Raw genomic sequence first — 20396 nt, 5'->3', positions numbered from 1 at the left:
TTTCCTTTTCTTTCTGTCTCCTAACGCCAAGTTTCTTTCTACCATACTTTCTTCACTGAGATCTGCCTTCAGTAATGATCTCAGAGGCAACTAAAGGTGTAAGAAAATAGAAGTATTTCCAGACTAGAGCTCCAACACCTGTGTATCCTTAAAACATATTTGATTTTGCAAATAAGATTTTGCATACAGAGTTACCCTTTCTATTACAGGAAGATAAAGCAGAAATGATTTTAAAATTAATCACTCATTAAAAATGAGAATCAGTATAACACTGCAGATAGAGAGTGGGTCTTGGAACCAGGAAGACTTAGGTTTAGGTCCTGCCTCTAACACATGCTGTCCAATCCTAGGTTAAATCTCCCAGACTAGGGTAGGTATCCATCAAATGGAGCATCCCCATCTGAAAATTTCTGACACTGAAGTCATCACATTCCGGTGCCTTTAAAAGTGCTAAGACCATTCCTCCAAGTGTAATTCTTTAGAGCGCCAGAGAAGGTAATTTTGCATTGCACTTCAATGTAAACTCTTTAAAAAAAAATAAAATGTCATCCACCCTCAGCAAGAAAAAAGAAAGATGCTTTTGTTCTTATGTTAAGGTTCTCTTTGAGCCCAAGTGTTCGCTCTAGAATAAGGTGCCCAGGCAATGATGTGAAAAGGAGAATCTTTCTTGGTGATGCAATTAGGAGTAGTAAAGGTGAGTTTTTCTATTTATGGCTCTTCATGCGATCATAAAAAAAAAAATTGCTGGCACCACCTTCATTATAAAAGCCTATGGGACTTGAAATTTATTGCCCACAAATATATCCATTCCAAAAGTACACATAATAAACTCTCATTATATGAAAAAGCTTAACACCTCAATGATAATGATTTTAAACAAAGTCTTTATTTTCACAAAATCTACTGATCTCAAAAACAAAGTTTAGCAACATTTTAGAGAAAAGCATGGGGAATGATTAGAGAAAGAAGTCATTCCCCAGGTTCTATGTTCTGTTTTTGTTTCCTGGAAGCTCATGGCACATTGATTTAGCCTCCTTAGCTAGGGGGCTACTGAAAGCTATTCCATCTCCCACTGTCTTTAGACTAAATGGTGTGTTGGGCTCAAGGCATCATTTCCCTAAAGAACACCTTGCCTGAGATTTACGGACAGCCTACCACAACCTACCACAACCATTGTTTCTGGCATCTCCTCTTCAGCTCTGAACTGCTGAGATGAAACTGATCTGCTTCAGCTGATACTCTGTGTGATTAGATGTGATCTGCTGAAGTATGTGTACTTGGGCAGTGAGCATTTGTAGCAGAGTAATTCATTAGGTGCTTATCTCTGGATGCTCTAAATGCCCTGGACTTCTTATCTTCATCTCATTCTGACTCGGATTTTTTTTCATGCTTTTTAAAGCAGGAGTTCTTAGTGCACACTTACACAAGTGTGTATGCATGCATGTGTGTGTACATACATGTATGTATGATGGACCCTTTACACTGTCTAGTAAAGCCTATATAGTTAAGTACTTCATGTATACTGTTTTTCATTTAAGTACTGAATCTATGAATGTTTCATAAAGTGAAGATCATAGAGAAGAAATGAAATTGGAAACAGAAAGTGTAAATATAAATTTCCATATTGATTTATTGTTGTTCCTTGTATGTAAGAAACTGTACAACTTACACGGCGTTAAACTGTAAAATGGATAAAAATGTGTACCAAAAAAGCACATTCTTAGAAAAAGAATATATGCAAATAGTACAAACCTGGGGGGAGGGAGTAAAAAGCAAAAAAAAAAAAAATTCTTCAATTCAGTGTGCAAACATTTTATAAAAATAGAAAACACTAACTCTACAGGTAGCATTTCCTGATAAATTATTTAAATAGCGTATCTACACAATATGAGATATCTATTCCAATGGCAATGAGAAAAATAATTTATAAAAATAAAGCAATGGTATACAGGATGACAGAAAAACATAACAACATTAGAAATTGCATTTAACATTTTGATGCCATTTTCTTACAGGGAATACATTTTCTGCAAAGTTTCTTTTTTTTATACTATATACAACATTGAATGCTCATAGTACTACAGTAGATTTAAAAGTTTGTTAGACATTAAAACTCTTTCCACTTGATCCGAAGGTTCTTATCTCAGTCACACAACAAATGAGGTAATATTTGTACATAAGTTTCACCTTTGTCATTTTTTTTCTCTTTTGGAAAAATGAAAGGTAACAGGTATAAATGGTTTTCCCTCTCCCTAGCAACAGACACAAGAGATCGGGTTAGACAGTATGTAAAGGCCTCTTGGCATTCTTAGTCAACCCGCTAATCTACAGCCAACCAAACTGCCCAAAGACAAAAACAAAAACATAAAAGACCAGAAAAACCAATCACTCACACTCACTAACTGAAAGAACACCCCCACTCACTGCTTCTCCTTGAGCCACATTCTTAGGGGACATTTCCTCTTTTGTAGTTGATAAGTCTCAACTCTCTGATCCAAGCACTATCAAAACTAAATTCAAAGTAGAACAGAGTTAATAAATAATCCGTATTTACAATCTTACAGTCATGAAGACTCGTAACAATGATTATATGGACAGTCTCTATGCTTCTTCCTTGTTTCTTGAATAGTCCTTCAGTCATAGGTCATCCAGGAGAGGTAAAAAATAAATATGTTACATTTGAAGGGTTTTTTTTTTAAATCTACAATCCAAGAGAATTATAAAAGTCCATGACATCGGTTAAAACAAAAAGATAAACAGGAATGTCTACGTAGGTTGCTAATAATTTTTGTGCCTTTCTAACCATAAAATATAAGCACAGTTGCCTGTTCCTTGAAGGACAACACATGTGCTCTCTGAGATGGTAGGTCTTCCTACTTTTTTTTTGCTACATCTGCAAAAGCTACATCTGGAATAAAACAGATCATCTTTATTTAACCAAGCAATGACAGGACAGCATTGCTTTCCATCAGTTAATTATGACTACCAATTTGGGGCATTAAAGGTTATGGTGATGGGGAGGGCTGGGAATCCAGTGTGCCAAATCTTGCCTCCCTTCCCTTCCATTTAAGTGTCTCTTAGTAAGGATTAACCAGCTAACACTGTTGGACAGTATCCTGATGTCCAGTAATAGTTTTCAATAACCTTTAAAAAAATTCATTTCTGAACATGTAACAGTTCCTCCATGCTTTCTCCAGACATGTTACATGGATTTACCTCCCTCCCTCCCTATCCCTAGAAATGTTCTCCCATCACATCTCATCTATTTTTAAAAGAGGGTAAGTCAGAGGAGTATTTCTCCCCCTAATCCCACAGTTTTTCTTTTCCTCATATGCATGAAAATGCTTTTGATGTAATTCACAGCTCATCCAGAGATGTCCTCATTACAAAATGCCGTTTCATGGGGCTACCAGTTGCAGAGGCAGCGTGATTACCCTGGAATCAAGAGCACAGCAAACATCTTTCCGACTGAAGCAAGCAGATGTTTTTTCTTGCTCAACTGTAGACTAAAAGTAATCCTTTATAGCCTTGAAAGATGTCTTCTTGTTCCATAGAGGCTGAGTACCGAGTCTGTTTTGTAAGTTGCATTTCCTTGAGGCAAGTCATATTTTAGAATCCACATTTAGTTAAGCATAAGACAAGAGGGAGGAAAAGGATGATCCCAGGGGCTCTTAAAGTCCATTGTTTGAGAAGGTGCAACACAGCATTTTGAAAGTTTAGTCTACTGAGCAACAGTTTGGTGATTAGGAATCTGTAGGAAGAAACAATGAGTACCGTTAAGCTCATACAGGCATTGCAATTTCACCATCAGTCAGCTAACAATCTAGCAAGCAGCATGACCTTATTTTTTTGTTAAGAATTATAAGCAGAATTCAAGATTATTCATGTATTTCCATTTAAATTCATTAGCTACCAGGGATGCTAGGGACAGTAGGATCAAGTGGGAACATAGATCCACAGCTGGAAGGAATCTTAGAAGCTATTTACTCCAACTCACTAAATGTCCAGATGAAAAAAAAAATCTGAGTCCCAGAGAGACTGAGTGATTCGCTCAACATCGTGCAAGTGTTAATCGATAAGAATGGGATTTGAACCCAGGCCCTCAAAATAGTGCTCTGTTTCACAATTTTTAGCAACTGGAGTTTAGCAATGAGAGTTGTGCTGCATGTTATGTAATCTTTGGCAGCTGAGCTTAAGAAATATCCTTTCCAAATTCTGTTTCAAAGTCTTTCTACCCTTTAGAGCCCATTTGTGAGCTGTCAGTCAACCTCTTATATGGTTTGCTTGAGCAGTCAGTTTGCACAAATGGAAAGAATTCCTAGGACAATGCTGGGCACTCAGTAAGTGCTTAGGAAATATTGATGCAGCAAAAGAGAAGATACAAAAGTCTTTGGTGAGTCTGAAGATTAGTTTAGCCAACACAAATGACCATGTATCGTTCCTTTTTGCATGTAAGGGAAGATGCTATGAAAGATGAGGTTTAGATTATTTAAAATTGTTAGAAAAGCTTGTTACCTTCATCATTGGGAATCTGGGATAATTTGGAAAGTGACTGGACTGAAGTCAATACTGAACTATACAGTATTTGTTATTTTTAGGTGGAAATTTCACAGGGCAATTCATTTAATATTAGTTTCTTTACTTGGAAGTTAAGCAACTCTTAGTTCTCATAAAGAATAAGCACAGGCACTAGGCTTTAGATGTCATTGGTGGAGGGAACTCCTGGGTGAACCTCATAGTCTTAGACAATCACCCAGAACAGTGAGAGGTTAAGTGAAGAAAAAACCAGCAACCAGTTTGTGTCAGAGATGGGACTTGAACCTAGCCTACATTTCTTTGTTTTTAGGTCAGTTTTCTATTCACTAAGCTAAGAAGCCGCTTATTCCTTTTAAAAATAGTCTACAGTTCTAGTTTCTCATTAATTCGTGTTGTCCTTCCTCCAGTTGGCCTCAGTCAGTGAGATTTGACTATATTTGAGTTGATTCTGTTCCTCTTACCTCTGCATTCATATTTCAGATCAGAGAAGAACACCATTTCTTGAGAGAAGACAAATAATCCTAATCTTCCACCAGCATAGGTCTTATCATAGATGGGGCCTGAGTCAGCCATGATTTTCTTTCCTTCATACATCACCACTCTTAAAAAAAAGAGCAATCATTAAGTTACCTAAGTCATTTCAAATGGAAAACGAAATCTGGGCAGTCCCAGCCCTCTCTTTTCCCCAAACTACTTTGGAATAATGTTGATCCATGACAGATTTATCAGTAGAGTTACCTGATGAAGCCAGTTTTGGGTCTGTGGCTAAGACGCCATCTGTAGGCAGTGAAATCTTTCCAGCCAATATGACGAGGGTCATGCCACAGGGTTCGAACCTGAAGGAAAAGGAAGGAAGGAAGGAAAAGCTTAGTTTAGTGCACTAAAAATAAGATACTTCATAAGAAATAAATTCCTAAAGCTACCGAGTAAGTCTAAATATCAGTGTTTTCAAAAGGAGACTTTTCACACTCTTTCCAGTTTAATGTGCATTCCTGCAGGCATATCTAAAATGTAGCTAATAACTCAAACACAACAGAGATGCTATATCTTTGAGGAAGGGGAACAATGGAAGCCTTCCTATTCTCCAAGGTCCAAAATTTCTTCTTGTCCTTGAAGGGGAACTTCCTAGACACAGTATGCTTCCTGTACAAATTACCATAAAGCTAGGCACAAAATCTAGCAGTTATTGAGTAGCAGTTATTGAAGCTTCCATGTCAATAGAGTCATTCAAAGAACAATATCCCTGTTGCTCCTTATCTTTCCCTTGTGACCTTATGCTGTTACCTAGCATTGCTGTGGCTTACCTGCCCAGGGGTGTTTCCTGTGTGCCACAGAGCATTCCTCAGGTGCTCCCCTGGTCCTGTGGTTGAGTTGACCACTTTGACAGAGAGGCCTGCATAGCCCTGAGCTATGGTGGGGGAACTGTCCCAGTAGGACTGGGTGAGCTGTTTCCACATCACGACATAGAAGCGGCTGCTGGATTGGTAGCCAAACACAAAGCCAGCATAGTCATCATCTCTTTCCGTATTGATGAAGAAGGTACCACTGAAGTCCACGGCATTAAATTCATCAAAGCCTGAAAGAAGAGATATTTCAGGTTGATTGTCAGTTCTCAGCTGGATCCTATTAGAATTCTCAGATGTTTCTAGGACCCCCTTAAGATCTAAAAGAATTTTACCCAATTAACAGATTTTACATCTTATTTATTCATTAGGCCCTTGTTTTGAGAAAATTATACTCACCTATAGCAAGGCCAGGATCACAGTTCACAGTCTGAACCAGTTCTTTGCCCTGGTGACGCACAACCCAATTGGGATCGTTCTGGGATGTCCCCTTGGGGTCCAGAGGGATCATCTGGAATCGTCGGAAATCGGTCTCGCTAATATCATAGTTCTCTGGACAGATGTCATCAATGTCTGGCACACTGTCATGGTCAAAGTCATCTTTGCAGGCATCACCCCGTCCATCCCCTGAGGTTAAAAAGAGAAGATCACAAGGATGATTCAGAAGCATTAGTATGACTGCTCTCAGAAATCAAAACTCTATTCCTTTACAGAAACTTCCTGGGACAATTTGGTAAGAAGCAAAAAGTTCATTATTGTACCCAAATTGTTGTTAGAAATGAGAATCTCTTAGTTCTTATTCTAGTAAACTTATTTACCAGGATTATATCACACTATTTAAGATACAACGTGAAGATTTTTAAAAAGGACAGAATATTGCCAGGGCAGATACAATGGAACCCCTTTCATGATCCTGGGGCCAGGGAATATTACAAATGCCCACCTCCCTGGATAATAGTATTTTTCCTATTTGCTTATTGTTATGTACTTCAGTTGTGTTTTTGTTTGCCTTGAACATGGAAACTCATGTCCGGAAAGTACCTCTGTGAAGTGGTAGTGGTAGTGAAGATGGTCACTCACCATCAGAATCTTTCTGGTCAGGATTGGGCACCAGTCTGCAGTTGTCTCTGTCGTCAGGGATGCCATCGTTGTCATCATCATGGTCACAAGCATCTCCTTTGCCATCTTTGTCGTGATCAGCTTGATTGGCATTGGGCACATAGGGGCAGTTGTCCAGGTTGTTCTGATGACCATCTTCATCAATATCCTGGTTGTTGTCACATGTATCACCAATACGGTCCGAGTCAGAGTCCAGCTGGAAAAGGAAAGGAGAAATATGGAAGAATCAATAACAATTCACTCATTCTTTCGACGCATGTTGACTAAATATCTTGTATTGGTAAAATACCAGGCTGGATGCTAAGAGGATATAAAAGTAAATAAGAAGTGTTGTCTGCCTTGAGAAAACCTACAATCTGTTGTCAATGGTCTATTTAATGCAAAGGTGAGAATTTTATGCAAAGCCCCAAATTTAAAAGTACATAACACTAAATATCTTTGAATTGTCAGCACTTCCTTAGAGCCATTCACACATTCTACTTATGTACCTGAAACTATTAATCCTGGTGGGTGTTTTTTTTTCCTTCTTCTTCAAAGGAATGTACAAAGCTTTAACTGCTGTAGAGCTAAAGTATTAGGTATTTGATAGGCGGGGCAGGACTTTCCTTCACCTTAATCTAGCAAAGATTAAAACCTTTCTACGTTTGTTGAAGCTGTTTTCTCCACTGCCAATAAGAGAAAAAAATAACAGTCCTTTGAAGTATGCATTGCAGTTTTTCTTTTATATTCATCCTTGAGGAAAGAGTCAGTGTGTGATTATAACAACAACAAAAAAATGAAATGCTCTAAAATTTCGGACGTGCTCTGGTTAAGACCTGTTCCCAGCATGCCTTTGATTGGGTAAAGCAGGACTTGTTTTAATGTTAAATTCATGGTGAAGTAAACAACTGGTATCTCCTAGCCTGATTACTGTTTTCACTTTATCTTCCCAAGGCCAAATTCTAGACTCAATGCAGGGCATAACTTTTCCTCAATGGTCTTATTTCTCTACATATTTGATGTTACGTTGTCCTAGAGCCACCAAAGTCACAAACTTCCTGTTGCATCAAAAAGGAAACATTTGCATGTTTTTTTGTTCAAAGATGAACAGAAAATCAAATATACCAGTATTGTGATGTCTCCGAAAGAAAATTAAGTAAACAAGATTAAATACATATGCCTCCTACTTCAGATGACTTGGCGACATCTGCATGAGCTCAGATCTTCAGTATAATGTTTATCAAAGCTTTGCAATTCCTTATGAGACCCTAATAAATTATGATAATGGGGATGTAGAAACTATCAAATGTACGTTCGTGCCATTGTTCAAGGCTTAGAAAATAATCATTGGAAGATCCATTTTTAAAGACACCTACCTGATCTGGATTATGTTCTAGCGGGCAGTTGTCACATTGGTCACCAACACCATCCATATCAGTATCCCTTTGATCAACATTATATACATATTGGCAGTTGTCTCTCTCATTAAGAATACCTGCAGAAAGGAGTAAGGCAAGGTCAAATTACCTTAAACAGATAAGATTTTGATGCCTTGGCCTCAGGCCTCCAATTCAAACTTAATATTACTAGCCAAGACTGAAGATGATAAAGATATGACTGCTCAGTACGTTGCAAGGCTTATTAATCAGGAGTTCTTACCATCTCCATCAATGTCTGCAGCACAGGCATCTCCTTCTCCATTGTTATCAGTGTCTGCTTGATCAGGATTGTGGTTATAGGGACAGTTGTCACAGCGGTCACCAACCTCATCTCTATCATAGTCATACTGGGCTGGGTTATAATGGAATGGGCAGTTGTCCTGAACAGGAGAGAGAATTCGGAAATGTTAGGCTGTTAACAATGAAAATCAGTTCACCAACGATAATCACAACAATTCGCATGCAGTGTAATATACTTCAGAGTACAACTGTATACAATTTGAGTAACAAGCATTGTTAATCCCTTGCTATATAGATTAGGCACTATGCTAGGGGCTGGCTAAATACCTAGAATAAAAAAAAATCGGTACAAAATAGTAAAAGCCATGAAATTATGTATGGAAATGAATTCCCATTTATATCACTATGATTCAAGAAAAGGCTCTTGCAGCATCATTCACCACTCTCTATCCCCAAAGTAACCCTACTTCATAATTTAGGAATGGCATTAATAGAGACCATATGGAAGCAGGCTTATAGAAATGTAGGAACAGTTTTTAATCAACCCTAACCTAGAGGATGTAGCATCTGGAGGCTCAGGAGAAAAAGATTTGCAGACAACTTAATTTTAAAAGCTCATCTGGCTTTCAGACTTTTCAGCCAGGAAAGATAGTAACAGTAGAACTTTTGATAATACTGCAATTGTCTTTCATTTTAAGGAGCTCCAGGCTACCAGGCAGCTGCTAAATGGAAAAGATGAAAGAAGAAATGGGAAACATGTTTAGTCCTTTACCCTGTCATCTGGGATTTTATCGTTGTCATCGTCACTATCGCAGGCATCACCAATTCCGTCTTTGTCATAGTCTTCCTGGCCAGAGTTGGGAAGGTTAGGGCAATTATCCTAGAGGAAGAGAAAAGACGTTCTTGTTAAAACCCAAATTTCCATTCTCTTTATTTACCTTCCTTAAACATTGTGGGTTAAGGACCCACATAGGTTAAATAGAACACATCAAAGATGCTGTAAATCACACAACTTGTGCAGGCAGGCAGGCTTCTTGGGAGGAAGGTATTTGTACTGCTGCCGCAGGCTCAATAGTTTTTGCATGTTGTAAGGATGAGTCAACCTCTCCAGTTGGTATTGTCTTGTACCACTTCTGACGATAATTAATTATGATATGTTAACCCTCAAAGGGATGGCTTCCAATTAGTATTGTCAGTACTTTAAATGATTTTTAACCTCTCTCATTAGATAGATTAGATTAGATCTTCTATAATTCTCGTTTTCAAAGTTGGAGCCCTACATAGCTCTTTATCACATTTGAAAAGCAAAAAGCTACTGCACTGAATTCTTCACAAAATGCAACGATGGAAGACCCAACTTACTTTTTTGCAGTGATAAGTTGCATTGGCAACACAGACAAGGTTCTCATTGGGCCAGCCATCCAAATCAGTGTCTTCCCCACAGATGATGCCATTGCCGGCATAGCCTGGTTTGCACTCACAGCGGAACATGGGGTCACTGTAATGTCCCAAGTAATTGCACTTGGCATTCTTATTGCAGTCATGAGTCCCATCTGTGCAGGGATTGCGAGGCTTACACACCTGAAAACACAAACCATCACACAGTTAAAGCCATTTTAAGAGAGCTGCTCACAACCCTTCAAAAGCAGATAAACTGGATTAAGATTCTTCCTATATCCTAAAGTTAGGGACACACTTCATAAGAAGTCATTCTGCCTGCCTTCTCACTCTCATTCTCACTCCTACCCCCAAGAGAATCCAAAATTACTTTCTAAAAATTAATGAACATTTGTCTTTCTTGAAATTTTCATCTCCAAATGGGCTAAGAATGCATCAGTCTCAATCTTCACTTATGAATGAATTCTGTCATTTATATTAGAATATTTTCAGATACTGGGAAGTCTTTCCTTTTGCTCTTCAGTGCTCCTGTCTATCAGATCCCTGGCAGGATTTATCACTGCCTCTCCAGATTATTATATTTCCATAGCTAATGTGACCAAAGTACAAGTTTATCTTACTTTTTTTGTTTTCCTTTGAGAGGGCTTGATATTATGACTTCTCCCTTTACTTGCTTCAGCAAGAAACACAAGAGAGAAGCAGCATATATATGTATATCCTGGGAAGATGTCTGGATTTGGACTCAGTGGTCTTGTCATGCACCTTTGTGACTGAACTTGGACAAATAGCTTGACTTGGGGCTAAAGAAGCCCAGTGGGGATGGGAAGACTAGACTAGATGACCACTGATGTCTTTCCTAGTCCTAAATCTAGGATCCTATGAACTTCTCTCCCTATATCAGGCATATATGCTACTGTACCTGTTTGTTAGCAGTGGCATGTTCAACACCCCGTCCAAAAGGCTGAGATCCTGTGAAACGTGGTGGACAGGGCAGGCAGTTATAGCCAGGGTCAGTGTTCTCACACCTATGCACTCCGTTATGGTTGAAGCAGGCATCAGGGACCTCTTGGCACTGTGGGAAGAGAAAGAGCCAACAAACGGTTTTCCTGATGTTAAGATGTCTACATCTTTAACGGAATGATAAGTGTGTATTGCTTGTTTGAAGGCTAAAATCTGGACATGCTTGATGCTGAGGACTATTAATTACTTACCTCATCAACATCTTTGCACTGGATTCCATTTCCAGTGTAGCCAGGAGGACAGGCACCACATGTCCAAGAGCCATCAGGGTAACTGGTACATTTGGCACCGGCGAAGCAAGGATTTGACAGGCATCCATCTGGGACAAGGTGAAAAAAGCCAGGTAAGATTTAGAGCAAAACTACTGTAGCTGCTGGGAAAGCATGCCAACCAAAAATTACAGAGGAAGACATTTTTGCCTCTCTACCCACTGATGATGTTCAGAGATTGTGTTGTCTAATTGCATTTCAGAACATGAAGACCCCTGTGAAGCAAGGTTTTAACTACCTCATTTGCTGACTGCAAGGGTGTAATTAAATGGAAACCCACTCAGTGCAGCTGTCTTGTGGTTTACAATAAAAGGGTTATCAGTGATTCACTTACCAACGGGACAGTCCTGCTTGTTACAGATCTGGCTTCCAGTAGCATCACCCACGCAATCCTTGCCCCCATATTGGGGTTTGGGATTATTACAGAGCCGGCTACGTTTCTGCAAGCCTCCTCCACAGGTGACAGAACAGATATCCCACGGGGACCAAGGTCCCCAGCCTCCATTGACTGCAGAGAAAGAAGCCAAGGTTAATCTGTGGAGAATCCCTTTGAGATCTGGGAATACTCTCTTGGGACAGAAATTTTTGCTGTCCTTAAACACATGGTGGGTATGTTTGATATGGAACTAAATGTCAAACAATCAATTTTCTGTCTGTTGTAGTTAAAAGAAAGAGACCATAAATGTGTAGGGCTTGGTTTCCATTTTTTTTTTTAGAGGATGTATCTTTTGACTAGTCATCCACTGAATGGTCAACAAGACATGTCAGAATCCAGTTGGATCATAGCTGTTGACCTAGGTTTCTGTTTTTCATTAATGATTACACTTACTTGGACAGGCATCCTTCTGGCAGGCCTTGGTTTCTCTTGCTTCTCCTTCACATGGTTTTCCATTCATCTGGGGGCTAGGAGAGTTACAGAGTCGAATCCTGGTGATCTCACCACTGCCACAGGTCACAGAGCAAGATGACCATGGAGACCAGTGGCTCCAGCCTCCATCCTGTTTGACTAAAGTACATTGTTTCTTGTTACTAACAGTATCAGTTCGGATCCCTCACAGAAAGACAAAGATTCAGATCCCTTTTCAGATGTTACCAGAAATGAATCTTACTAAGAAATCTATTTTAGCTACTGATGACAATGATGGTGAATGAGGATAACTAGATTTTACATAGCATTTTAAGGTTTCCAAAGCTTTCCTTACATGTTATTTCATATCATCCTCAAACAACCTTCTGAAGTAGGTACTATATTATGCCCATTTTACAAATGAGGAAACGAAGATGGAGAGGGATGAACTGACTTGCCCAGGTAGCATAATTAGTAAGTACACAAGGCAGGATAAGAATTTGAATCTTTCTGATTCCAAGTTCAATTTTCCATCCACTGTGCCACCTGGCTTCATGGACAAATGGTATTGTATTATCCCATAAGACCAAGGTGACACATGTAATAGTCCTTTGGGGGATATCATAACATCATTCATATACTCATGGTAAACACTACTTTGTTGTAGAGGTCAATTCACCCACTCCCAAACCAAGAAGATACTTACATCTCTTGTCGCACTCTTGAATGTGGCAAGTACGTGTCTGTACGGAGGAGCCTTCGCAGCGGTTGTTGAGGCTATCACAAGAACGGCCTCTCTGCTGAATCCCATTCCCACAGGTCACCGAACAGGATGTCCACTCAGACCATGGAGACCAGCCATCATCGGCAGAATCGCTGGCTGTAAGAGGAACAGAAAGCCATTGAGAAGATGAACATCAAACGAAACAAAGCCATAACTGTTTCAACCTTGATGCCTAGACGTTTCCTCCATCCCTAAAGAGAAGAACTGAATTTTGTTTCCTTGATTAACAGCTATGGGAGTACGTTAGGCCACCGTATGTAACACACTGGGATCCTTTAGTGGTTCTCCTTGGCTCGATTTCCCAAGCATTCTCTCAGTCTTTATTCCCATTCACCATCTTTCTCCCCTTAGCTTTTTGGCTGGGTTGAATTTCAACAGTTAAAGATGTTTGGATGAAAATTTCTAGTCCCTTGAGTCCCAAGAATCACAGAAGGCAGCTAGTCTGAGTCACTTCTTGTATTTAGAGGAGCCACAGTCCGTGTGTCCCATAGATCATCTTGAAAGTAGCTTGGCTGCTATTGTCTCTGATTCCAACTAGGTCATGAGGTTAATCAACGTGTTGATCCTTCCACCCTTGGCTTTGTGGGCTCTCTCTCCACAGGCTTTCACAAGAGGAAAATGTTTGTTTTCCATTTGTATAGGCACTATGACTACAATCCAATCTAGCTGTCCTGAGCCTTAGACACAGAGAACTTGTTTTCATTTTTCTGTCTTATCAGTTGGAAGTTACTCCTGGCAAGCCTTAATTCAGGTTTGGAGCTCAGTTACCAGTTCAACTCTGCTCTCTTTAAACCAAGAGCCAATGTAAGCAGTGAGGGAAAAAAGAAAAACCACCCTAATATACAAATAATCACTTCCATGCCAGTATTGCTAAAAAAGAATCCTAAGGAGGGACACATCATCCAGAGGTGGGGCTAGGAACTTTCTTCATGTGTAAAAAAAAAAAAAAAAGTTTTCCTATTTATTTTCTTCTTCTTGGGCAACAGGAAAAAGAGTGATAAATCATTTGTGTGATTGTATCGATTCCATTCAATGATGGCCTTGAATAGTGATTTATTTGTACCAGCAACAAAACCCAAATGTCAGGGACAGGCATTTCAACTGGTTTTTTTTTTTCTCTTTTTGAGTGACACAAATCCCTAACTGCTATTTATTCAGATTTTCCACCTCTGCAGTTCTCAGAATTTCCCAGCTGTGATGGATTATATATTTATATAATATATATAGGAATATAATATATATAGGAAGCTAGATGGCATCATAGAATGCTGGACTTAAGAGTCAGGAAGGCCTGAGTTTGAATTATGTTGTAGGCACTTTATGACTTAGTGACTCTAGGCAAGTCACTTAAATTCACTGACCCTCTTTACTCATAAAATGAGGATAAAAATTGCACCAACTTTACAGGTTGTAATGATCAAATAAGAGAATATATGTCAAACACTTTGTATGTCTTAATGTGCTATATAAAAGTATATATACACACACACACACACACACACACACACACATACATACACAAAGTGCTTTGCACAGCTAAAGCTATGATACAAAATTAGTTATAATTACTATTATTATTCAAATGAAAGTAGTTTCAATTCCAGTACCATTATCAAAGATCCATCACATCCGTTAGCAGGAGCATCTCTCCCTGACCCAGTGGGGTTGAGGACAAACTAACTAAGGAGAGGCTCTGATCACAGCTGATAATGCTCTCTTTCTCATCCCCACTTTCCTAAGTTTAGACAACTGGAATCATTGGTCTGCCTGATCACTGCTGTCTGGGCAGCGGCTCCAATGTCTGACTTAGCTCTGATTAAGGTTTTTTGTTTTTTTGTTTTTTTTTTGCATCACAGGGAAAGCAGGTTGTCAGCTAATCAGCTATGGCATCCTGAAATGGAGCCTTGGACAGAAAAAACACATGGTGCATGTGTATGATTGAGAAGGTTACCGCACGGCTACATTCTGGTGTCTAGTATGTATGTGGACGGCTGGCCTAGTCACTGCAGAAGGGTAACGTCATTTAAAGAACTCACGCCAGCAACGTGGGCAGCACTCTCCATCAGGAATTGTGGCATTGGAACAGGGCATGAGAGGACAGGACACTTTTTTGCATATGGTTACTGAGTTCTGCAGAAAGAGAAAGGGAGGAAAGGATTACTAAGCATATTTTAACCAGAAATTCACATGCTATGAGATTTATAGTTCTGAGCTGAATTTGGTTAGGACTGTGAACTCTCTGACTGGACTGGGTCCCGTAGAGAAGCTGGCTCCTTGCTAGATTTGCAGCTGCGACAATAGTAAAGGCAGTCTCAGTAAGTTGTCACTCAGCTCTCTAGAGTTTCTTTTTAATTGCTCGTCGGCCAATGGTGGAAGTGTTACGGCATGCAGAAGTTATCCAAGGGGAACTACCAACTGTGAGTCATATTCTATTGTTATGTTGCAAGCAGAGCTTAGTGAAAGCTTTTTAAGAAAATAAAGGATCCATAAGCAACTTTTTGTTTTTTGCCATCTGAAGATCTGACTGAGAACTGATTAGACAGGAAGAGAATGGGAATTCAATGGATCTGAGTCCCAAATTCAGGGATCCACCCGAGTTGTACTTAAGAAAGAACTTTGATCCCTGAGCCAGACAGCCCCAAACTTTCACCATCACATGCCTGAAATTGGCCTAAAGTGAAACACACACTCTGGGAAGTGTGTTTCAGCTAGTCAGGTAAACAGCTCTACCCTGACAGAATGCCAGCTGGAGTGATTTAAGCAACAATCAGTGCTCTATTAAAAGAACCACAGTGTCATACCTGAATACAAATCAGGATTTTTTTAAAAAAGAGAGAGGAATGTTCTAACAGGGTTCCATTTACTTGACATTCAACACTTAGCCTTTGATTTCTAAACTAAAGTGGTCAAATTATCCAGCTGTCTCAGCAGATTTGTGATCTCCAATACTCAGCCTAAGGTATAATTAAGAGAGGTTTTTCAGAGTGTCTAAAGAAAACATGTATGGATGCCATAATTAAATTTTTAAGCCACTTTGGTGATCAGGATTTCAGCTTGACAAATATACCACTAATTTTTTGAAAATTGCTAGTCTCTTTACCTGGCAATGGCATTCGGTGCAGCTATCAATAGTCCACATATCGTTATTATTATATTGAAATCCATTGTAAGTGCATCCAGGGTAAGACCAAGCTTTCTTCACTACATTTGACAGTAGTTCATTTTCTTCAGTCTAAGAGAGATTGAAAAACAAACATTATTAGCATCAGCTGTTCAGAAACATCTCCTAGGGGCCTCACGGAAGTACCTCCTTCAGTGACTGCTGTCACTTACCACCTTGCGGACACTGTCTTGCAATGTGGTCACTATGGTCCGCAGTCCCTTAAGCTCCAGGAACATGTTGGCCAGTTCATCACAGGAGAAGCCACAGATTGCCTGCAGGTCCTTGGTCTTGTGGCCAATGTAGTTAGTTCGAATGGCAGGGCTGGAACCGTTTACTGGGTTGTCAAGTGTGATAATTTGATTGGTGGCTACCAAGAAATAAAGGAAAGGCAAGAAATTACAGGGCATCTCCAAATGGCGATATGTGCCAGTCTCTACAGTTCTAACTTACCAAGGTACAATTTTGTCAGGATGAATATTGCCTATAGGTTATTTTCATATCTTTCCAAGATGTAAAAGAGGAATGTGGTATGAGCAGCTTATGCGCAGCTCCCATTCCAAACCTATCTCACCTGCTCTAAGTGATTTTTATTGTGGCTATTTCTATTTTTAACTTTTTTGCCCTCTTCCCTTCCTGTCTCCCAGCGAAAAAAAGCAGCAAACTTACAGCTTGAACAGCCTTTGTTCCTTAGGATATCTTCTGGGGTGGTTCCGAAGACAAACCTCACATTTTGCAGCACCCCCTGGTGGCAGAGGCAGAACGATAATTAGTGCAAACAAGAAATGTTCACTCATCACCCCAAAAGTTCAAATTTACAGCGTTGCAAATTAAATCATCTTATGGACAAAATAATCATTTTCAATATTAACATGGTGGATAAATTGTCAACATAAATCCCAGTGCCCTCTGCCTGCATTTCAACAACTGCCTCATCTTTAGGATCTTTCAGAGAATTCAGCCCATTTAGGCATTCAGGAGTTAAAATCTTATGGTGAATACCAGAGATGCTATGAAGCAAGGCAGGTAATGGTGCAGGCCAATGTGCCAAAGGGTTAATCGTTGTGGAGGAACAAGCCATGTAAAACCATTCCTTCTAACTCAACACTGTATCTGAGCTTGAGAGTTGCTTTATTAGGGGAGAATAGGGTCAAGTTATTTATGTTGTTACAAACGTCCCACTTTAAAATGCATGTCAGATCTATGTGTAACAGGCCTCTTCTTATCTCAATGGGGAGAAACATAAAGAGATTCAAGAGGCTGGGCAAATAAGATAGATAACTGCATAAGAATACTATATTTAAAAATCATCCCCCACTTGGCAATAACCTACAGGTGGTCTCAACAATTCTCTTGGCAGTGTTAGACAGTTGGAAAATTCTCTTTAGATTAGGAAAAGAAATCTCACCTGAAAATTATCATTGACATCTCCCTTTGCCACACGGAGTCTGGCACTGCCAGCCAGGTCCCTGGTGAAGATGCTTTCAATGGGGGCATCCAGTTCAGCATTCTCCATCTTTTCACAATCTACATACAACTGGGCCCGGTCCTCCTGAACAAACAGGATGATATTCTTCCATTGGCCGGTGGCCAAGAGAGCTTCTTCCACTGATACCACTTGTTGCTTCCCCTGCACTGACATGCTCAGGTCCAGAGTGCCTGCTTTGCCATTGGAAACTAGACTGAAGATATGGCCAGAGTGATTCTTGTACTCCACGGTCATCAGAGTGCCCCGGGTCTTTTTCATCTGCCTCAGGGAGGCCAGGAAGATAAAGCCCTTTTCTGCTCGGATTGCATCCACCAAGTCTTGGAACTTGTTATCTGGCATAGGGGGAATTCGATTGGCATCCTCGATTCGGAAAGCAGGGCTGGAGGTATCAGGACCTTTCACCAGACGGCGCCCAGAGCCCTTGTTGGCAGCACCAGGGAGATCAAAGAGGTCAAACACACTGTTGTCACTCCCAGACTCTATGGAACAGGAGCAGAATATGCAGTTAGTGGTAAATAGGGTGTGCTAGACTTAAGAGTGCCAGGCTCTCAGTTGCCCTACTGTAGCCTTAGTGAACTAAACAGCAAAAGACACAGGATGAAATCCTGGCAGAAGAGTACACAAGCATCTCAGACATCAGGGCTCCCACTCCAGAAAACACTCAACCTTGAGAGGGGTTGAGTATACCCTCTGCTGTGTAGCTATGTTTAATCTGGATATTCAATATTCAGAGTTCTCATTCTTGCCTTCCAGTACCTGCATTTTTTCTTTTCAATATTTTTTTCCAGGCAGACCTAGAGTACCTAGGAACCCTACAAAAGCATTGCCTAAAATGGCCTAGAATTCAACCCCTCCCAATTTCACCCTCTTAACCTCCCCCTGCCGGCTGTGGCAAAGGCTCACCTGAGATCCTGTTGGTGCCACACATTTCCAGAAGCAGTAAGAAGACCAGCCCCCGAACCAGCCCCATGATGGAGCTGTTTGTGCCTAGTATCCAAAGCCTGTAGCAGAGAGAGCACAGTCAGAGTCGGACAGCGAAACTCTGAAGACCTCCCAGAGGGAAGCAGACATAAGAGAAGGGGAAATAGCTAAGGTCGCTGGTGTGGGGGTTGTGGTTGTGGGATGTACAGATTTCCCTGTACTCCCAAAACTTGCTTGAGGGAGAAGTTCTAGACTGTCCAGTCCAAAAAAAAAAAAACGTTATGGAATGGGACAGAAGTGTTCCGAGGCCTGTAGGGGAAACACTAAAACCCTGGGAACTTTTTTTGGAAAAAACTTTGGGATAATGGATCCCTGAGATAAACACACAGAGAGGGAGACATCACTTTGAGAGAGAAGCTGTATAGCCTGGATGACTGTCAAACGACTGAAGAGACCCCACTTTTGAGTATGTTTTGGACGTCCGTGAAATATTGCGACTTCCTTGTGGAGTTGGGGTTCTGAGTCCCATTGTCTCCTGAGGTTGCCCTTGAGTTTCTCAGAGGTGTCTGGGATGCACTCCCAGGGACCCGAGGAAGAAAGGCCATGGGGAAGGGGGGAATGAATTGAATAATCTTGGGGGCAGTTTCTGATGAATGGGATGAGTTCTTGAGGTGTTTCTTTTTCCCCTCAAAGTGGTGGGTGGGAGCATACTGGTGAAATTTTAGTTTGCTGAGAAATCCTCAGAAGGAACAGAGCTGGGTGCCCAGGGTCCCAACAGAGGAGGAAGGCGGCTACGATCTTACCTGTGTGGATTAAGGAGCCGGGACTCTAACGATCCTCCGCTACAGGGATGGGGCCAGGGAGCGCACAGTCCTTTGGTTATCTTCCAAGCGCAGCTGGTGCGCCTAAGTCCTGGGAAGCAAGAGCAGGTCCAGGCTGTGGGAGATCCTCCAGCGGTCCAAAGGAGGCTCCCGGAGGCAGAGGGGCTGCGGAGATGAGGCGGTCGGGACAGGGAGAGCTCCTCAGGGTCAGCTTCAGCTACTTAGCTTCCCCCGGTCCGGTGCAGTGACTGCAGAAGCGGATGAGTCGTGCTCCTTTAAAGGGTCGCGCACATTCCTGAGGACTCCAGCTAGCCAATCGGAAGCGTCCGGGCAGGAAGGGGGCGGGGGAGAGTCTGAGTGGGTTGGCCCCCCCCTCCTCCCCGTCCTCTCTCCCCCCCCCCCTCCCCCGGCGGCCCACTCCCCCCTCCTTCTTCCCCCTCTTCTCCTCCCCGGGCTCCCGCGCCGGGGGCGGGCAGGCTCACCCCTTTCCAGCTAGAAAGTGAAGCCCGGGGTGTCTGGGGAGGAGGGAACCACGCTAACTTCTCTGGAGAGCACATAATAACTCTCTATTGTGTTCTCGGTTCCCCTTGGCTCACAGAATCTCCAATTCAAATCGATTCAGTTCCACAAACCTTTAATAAGCGCCTACAGTATACAAGACACGCATTATAACTTGCCTCGTATACGCGGGGGATCCAGGACTGGATCTCCCTTGTCTGACACCCTGCCAAGAGTGTCCCTAGGTGCGGCTGGCTTTGTGACAGAACGCTGAAATCTAAAGGGGATTGGGGTTAAGGGATCATAGATTTAGGATTGTAAGGAATCTTGAAAACCATCGAGTCCAAGTCCCTCGAGCCCTTGCCCCTCAGATACAAAGAAGGGAGGTGGCTCGTCCAGTCAAAGAAGTAGTAAGTGGTAGTCAAAATATGAACCCAGGCCTTTTGACTTCAAAACCAGGACCCCCTGCACCGCACCACACTGCTTCATGAGGAAGGGGAAGAAGGAGGTGAGGAGGCAAGGAGGGGACAAGG

General features: G+C 41.3%; 1 protein-coding gene across 1 annotated transcript; it reads right to left on the bottom strand.

The window, feature by feature from the left end:
- Positions 1-1612: 1612 nt before the first annotated feature.
- On the bottom strand, positions 1613-19621 carry THBS1 (thrombospondin 1). Its single transcript, XM_072625589.1, has 22 exons — positions 19348-19621; positions 18527-18624; positions 17543-18102; positions 16804-16879; positions 16308-16504; positions 16075-16206; positions 15011-15104; positions 12897-13070; positions 12173-12349; positions 11678-11851; positions 11266-11393; positions 10974-11126; positions 10019-10237; positions 9429-9536; positions 8637-8796; positions 8354-8472; positions 6960-7194; positions 6279-6506; positions 5841-6112; positions 5275-5372; positions 4998-5137; positions 1613-3751 (listed from the first exon to the last, which is right to left on the bottom strand). Exons 2-22 carry the CDS (start codon positions 18591-18593, stop codon positions 3744-3746), a joined length of 3519 nt encoding a protein of 1172 aa, XP_072481690.1. The 5' UTR covers positions 18594-18624; positions 19348-19621; the 3' UTR covers positions 1613-3743.
- Positions 19622-20396: the final 775 nt, after the last annotated feature.

The sequence above is a fragment of the Notamacropus eugenii genome, chromosome 7 (genome assembly GCF_028372415.1).
Source record: "Notamacropus eugenii isolate mMacEug1 chromosome 7, mMacEug1.pri_v2, whole genome shotgun sequence".
Classification (NCBI taxonomy): Eukaryota; Metazoa; Chordata; class Mammalia; order Diprotodontia; family Macropodidae; genus Notamacropus; species Notamacropus eugenii.
The sequence above is the reverse complement of the archived record's forward strand: the minus strand, read 5'-3'. Positions and strand labels throughout refer to the sequence as shown.